Below are 6,000 nucleotides of genomic sequence, written 5' to 3'. Positions count from 1 at the left end.
TCCTGAGGACCAGGAAGAATGCTGAAACTGCTTGGGCCACTGAAACACTGGTGCTGCTTGGCTCCATGATCAAAGCACTGAGGAAAGTGATGGAAGATCTCATGCATAGCTAGAGGAAGCAGTGAGGGTGATGAAAAGAGCTGTGATGTGCCACAGGGAAACATCTTCCTTTCCTAATTAAAAAAACCCTGTGCTCAGGCTCCATGGAAGAGGACTTTTTGAAACCAAAATAAGCCACAAACACAATGCTCCACAGATTACTTTTAAAAATCTTTTTAATGAAGAAATAATTCCATTCCAAAATATAGACACACAATTAAATAGTTTAATCACTTCAAAATATAACATGTCCCCAGTAGGTTCCAACACACACACACAAAACAATACTTAACAGCAATACAAAAAAACCCATACAATAGCAGTTCTGTTACAATACCAATGAATATCGTGACATCTTTAGTGTCTCTGTATCTGTCTCAAGTGGTGTCAAGTACAGTAGTTTTAAAAATGTCTTAAAGTTAGTAGCCTCAAGATGTAACTCTTCATAGGTTGTTGGTTGGTTTTTTTTTGTTTGTTTTGTTTTGTTTTGGTTTTGGTTCAAAGGTAAAAATGCCCTTTTGTCTTCAGGACACGGTGGAGTGCTTGTTGTTCACAGCTCCGTCTGCTGAATTGAACCAATGTGATTACAGCAACCCGAGGTTGCAGTATTTACAAGGTCTATCTACAGCAATTGCCAAGAACCAATAAGGATGGGAGAAGATGACCGAAAGTAATGGTGGACACACTTATGATAAATTATGATGCAACAGTTTGGCTCATGCATATAAGAAAATACGTACTATATCACAACAAAGGCCACACACCTTTTTATGCAGTTTAATTAACATTACTACTTACAGACAACCCATTCTCCACCTTCACTTTGGACATTCGAGGACCCTAAAATCTTCACATCCCTGTCTCCTGATTCCAAACCACTGGTTTCCCTCCAGTGACAGTAAAACCACCCGGAATTTGAGTGGCTGTGGCAGGCCATTGGTAGTTAAGAAAAGGCCCATGCCAGGGACCTCTTCTGTAACTCTATTTATTTTAATGACCACAAGCCACAACCAAAATAATATTCAACAAGCAGACAAAGACCAGCTGGGTGAAAACACAGCCAGCTTAACAGTTGGAAAATGCTTAAAAATAGATATTTGGAGAGCCAAGTAACAGGTGCTTCATCTCAGAGCTCCAGAGCCTAAGGGACCCAGAGCTCTGCTGGGGATCACCTTGTTGACACCAGCCTGAGAGAAAGGTGCTTCATCTGTCAACTTTTCTCCTTACTCCTAGAGCAGAAGCCCTTGCAATGGATGTATCTATTGCATCTATTTTAAGCATAGAGATAATGAGCACACAGACATTAAGATGATGAGAGGGATCTATCACTCAGGGTACGTTTAAACATGACATGGGTTGAATTAGTCAGCCATTGCATGTAGCTGTGTTCTATCTTGTTTTATCTCTGTTCAGGAAATGCTTGCCTGGAATCCTGAGCTGACAGCAACATCTACAGCTTCGCTGGAGTAGCTTGAAACGTGGAGTGCTAGGCACTAGTGGAGGCTCACCCATTCCTGAGAGGAGGTCGGAGGACGGGGCATGGGAGGATATGGTCCCTGCCTTGCCAGGACAGCACCATACCCCAGGAGCAAAGATCAGTGATTGCAAAAATGAAAAGCTTACATGAAGATACCTGGACACCTTAGTTTGCATTTGGATGTCTCAGACCAAGCCCAGATATGCGAGGAGATGCGGACAAGAGACTTGCATACGTAATAATAAAATATGAAAGTGAAAAATGGCAGCAGCTCTTTCATACAGATACTCATTCCCAAACACACAGTGCCCATGGGAACAGCCAGAAGCCTAGAGAGTGCATGCAAACAAGTGGGTCGAGCTACATAGCAATCTCACAGAAACACGGCAGCACACATCCACATCACCATGAAAGCAAGGACAGACACACCATGCTAACCTGCTTTAGATGGGTATCTCATCACTCGCTGTAGGCAAACTGTGCTGGTGTGAAATATCTGTATGAAATGCTTCTGTTCTCAGGGCTGTTAGTGTCACTTCAGGTCAGCCAGGTACTGGAAGCTGCCAGGTTGTGTTCGGGCAGTAAAATTACCTTAGCGCAGAGGTTGTCCTGAGCTCACACCCAGGAGGGAACCCAGGAGCACTGTGCTGCTGCCTGGCTTCTGCTCTGGCTGCCCCTGGGCTGGCTCTGATTGCTCTGCATGGCAGTGCTATGTGCCATACAGGGGTCATCTTTTGTTTCCAAGCAATATGCTGAGGAGGACATTCCAGCTAGTTCGTGTCCACCCCTGCTCAGGAGTATCTGTAGGTTTGTAGTCATAGCAGAGCAAAACACAGGTAAGTCCCCCTTTCTCCTGAAATGCTTTTATACCTGAAAAAAACACTAAACCCCAGTGGCAAAACCCCAGTTCTGTAACTGTATGCCTGTCCTTTTGCAAAAACCCACTGCTTCTCTTGTGCTTTTTCACCGATAGCTATTTCTCCATCCAGCTCCGAAAGAGTCTCACTACACATTTCCAAGAGAGCATGCAGAACATCTGGTGGCTGGCTAAGGCAGTACACATTCAGAAATAAAAAGAAAACAGTTGCAAGCGCACTTTAAGCCTGTACATTTAAAGCTGAAGGCCTCGAAAGTAACATAATGGGGAGGAGGGAGGAGGGAGGAGGGAGGGCGGAGAGATGGAAAGAGCCGGTTTGTTGAACACATGCTTACTAAAGCTAAAACATCAATGAAACAATACCATGGAGGATTATATGTAACATCAGTCAGTTCAGGGATCTTATGGCACCTGTGGTTTATAAACAGCTTTAGCAACGAGTATTTCAAAACATAGTTCACAGTTTTAAGAAGATCTGTGCTGATTTAAAAACTAGATTCTATATCATTTGAATGTCACCTTTTGTATATGATATCTATTTGGAAAAAAAATATTTACACTAACTTCTATGGCTGATTTGTTAGATTATTTTGAAAGAAACATTCCTAAGTTACACATTAGCCCTAAATTAGAGGATTTATTATTATTATTATTATTAATTATATTACTCTTTTAGTACATTTTGTATGTCTTAATTTAGAGATTTGCTAACAATTTGCAAATGTAGTCTGGTACTTTTTTTTTTGGGCTACTATATATATACACTCAGGACTATAATCATTCAGTGTTAAATGCATAATTGTAGCATTTTGCTTCTTCCGTGGAAAAAATGTACAGTGTATAGTAAACCGATCTACTAAAATCTCAAAAGTATTCAGAAATCAAATTTCTAGCTATAAACAGTATTGTCATTGTAAACTGAACAGGTTCAATATCATGTGCAAAGGGTTTATGTGAGTTATTAATACTGCCATCCTTTGTAACAGCAGTACATGTGTCAGTCTGGTTTCCTCACCGGTAATGAGCCATGTTACAGAAGATGTAGCTAATATAAGTTAGCTTTAAACAAAAGGTCTTGTTGTCAAAAACACACATCTACAAACTACAACTCTTAGAACAAAAGTACTGTGCTACAGTCCTCAGAACTTAGTTATGTGATTTTTTTGTCAAGAGATGCTGCACCTCTTGGTTCCACTCTTCTGTGAAGTTTGCAGCCGAGTTTTCTTCATCGTCTGTCCGAAAGCAGCTCTCCTCATCATCAGTTCTTACGTAGCTCTCGTTGTCTGTCTGACTGCAGCTTGCCTGTCAAGAAATGTTTAGGAAAGGTTTTTAAAGAGTGATGGTTTAAGGTGCTGCACACACACATGGGCAGAGCAAGTAAAGTGTCTGCCTGCTGCTTTATGGATTTAAAAAAAAAAAAAAAAGGGAATGGCCAATTCCTGTGGTTGTCTCTGGGGAAAAAAAAAAGTTAAAAAGTCATTCTACCTAGATGAGCCACAGGAATTTGAGCTATAAACAGAAACTTACAGGGTACATGGCAAGCTAGAAGCTCCTCTTACCATGTGTGAGAAGCCTGTTGCCTGCTCTGCTGTGGGACCCTGGGGTAACTCAGTCTGTACTGACACAGATTTGCAGATGTTTCCATTTTCCCTTCCATTTTCCCCTTTCAGGTTGCTCTATAAATAGATTATTGGTAATGAAACCAATGGATTATTCCCCTCGGGCAAAATGTTCAGCCACTCAGTTAAGAGTCACTCACTGTCATCAGCCTCCCTTCACATGTACATGTCTCATCCCTGGTTGCCTGGGTATGTTTTAGTGTGTCTAAAAAGAAAAGTAATTAGTTAAAAAGATAAGTCTGACTGCTTTAGATCATAAATAGCCTAATCCACTGATTTCTCCTTGGTGTTCCTCTGTATCTTGAAGCATCAGTATCTTAAATTCCTGCATCAGAGGCGTCAGAGTTTTAGTGGGTAATGGAAAGTGGTGGATACGTGAGGGCTGCTCTGTCTCAGAACTATGTCAGGATCTACAGTCAGGTAATACTGAAAACTGCTTTTGGCATATTTATCATACGGACTGTTTACATACTTGACTCTCTCCAAGTAAAGGAGCTCATCCTTTTTCTCTTGAACTACCTCAGACAGAAAGTCAATTTGCATTGCAAATTGATAATAAGAGCATAAAACACCAAACCCTACTGACACAAATTCTTTTCTACTCATTTCAGGCATAAAGCTTGTCTACAAGATGAGAGAAGAAATGCAAATTACTTCAGCAAAAAAGAGTTAAATTAAAGCTGATGAATGAAGAAAGGTCAGGTAGTTTAGCTTGATGTTTCTCCTTCCTGACACCATTTGATTGTATTAATTATTCAAAGACAAACACTACCATCCCATTCCTTAATACCTATGCATGCCAAATGGTATGATGATCTTAATTTAGTAACTCCTTGTATCAGACAGTTACAAAAGAGCTAGCATTTACATTTTGTTGATAAATGGAAACAAAACCTGCACTGCAAGTCTAATGAGAGGTTCATGAAAACTTTTTTGAGGCACATTTTTGTGGTGGTGCAGACCTCCCTGTTCACTGAGCCACGTCTCAACATCAGCATCAGCCAACGTTGTTCTTGCTTTATTTACAAGTTCAGTGGGCCCAACATTGCTCTTGTTTCAACATCAAGGGCAACAGGCTTCTCCATGCAACTTGTTCTGACCTTGCCTACAGGAGTCTAGATAATTTGTTATCTTTTCATCCTAGTACAAAGACAGTGATTTAGGACAATCAGGCATTCCCTAACTGTACCTAGAACTTTGCAGAATGTAAGTGAGATTCCTTCTGCTTGGAACATAAGCCCACTCTGAAGGTTGCCAAAGATTGCCTAATCCAAATTGTGGCTCTCATGGAAAAAAGTACTGATGACCAAAGCCAATCATCTTGGGATCCTATAAATATTAGTCTAAAGTGGGAAGCTCTTTAGAGCTCTCCAGCATTACATGGAGCTGTGGCTCACATCACACTGGTCTCACAAAGGAAGCTGGTTCATCTGATTGAAAGAGCAAGTAGCTGACCACTTCTCTTAGGTAGGGGGGGAAATCAAGTCATCTTGGGCTGGTGTAACTTGACTCTTGGGTAATCAGGGTGCAGAAGACTGCAACTCCTTTTGTAAAATTAGGTACAAAAGTTTAACATTTTTACAGCTTAATCTCTATATCTGTGTGCCTGTGCATGAACAACTGAGTTTAGAAACTTTGTTGTTAGATTTTTACTTGAACCTCTCTATTGATTATAACGGATTGTTGTTTATTGATTAAGCTATTAGAGAATCACACAATTTAATTTTGTAATTTGTTACAATAGTGTTAAATGCTCTTAATTCACTTCTATTTCAAATCACACCAGAGCCATATTTATGTGCTAAAGCACTACCCTGAAATACCTATACTTAACCCCCTTAGTTGTGAACTGCTGGCTGAGTCTGGGACCAGGAGTAGATTCAGCTACACCCAGACTCCTCTCTGAGGAGCTTAGAAAGCAAGGGGGT

General features: G+C 40.7%; 1 protein-coding gene across 38 annotated transcripts in view; it reads right to left on the bottom strand.

Annotated features, from left to right (window-relative positions):
• Nucleotides 1-257: 257 nt before the first annotated feature.
• Nucleotides 258-6,000, bottom strand: part of DTNA (dystrobrevin alpha) — a 228,030-nt gene continuing 222,287 nt past the window's right edge. For all 38 annotated transcript variants that reach the window (XM_071737490.1, XM_071737488.1, XM_071737484.1 and 35 more), the window contains one exon: nucleotides 258-3,755. In XM_071737490.1, coding sequence (XP_071593591.1) covers nucleotides 3,600-3,755 — 156 coding nt within the window. In that variant the 3' untranslated portion in view covers nucleotides 258-3,599. The remainder of the gene's footprint in view (nucleotides 3,756-6,000) is intronic.

Source organism: Heliangelus exortis, chromosome 2, assembly GCF_036169615.1.
Source record: "Heliangelus exortis chromosome 2, bHelExo1.hap1, whole genome shotgun sequence".
Classification (NCBI taxonomy): domain Eukaryota; kingdom Metazoa; phylum Chordata; class Aves; order Apodiformes; family Trochilidae; genus Heliangelus; species Heliangelus exortis.
The sequence above is the reverse complement of the archived record's forward strand: the minus strand, read 5'-3'. Positions and strand labels throughout refer to the sequence as shown.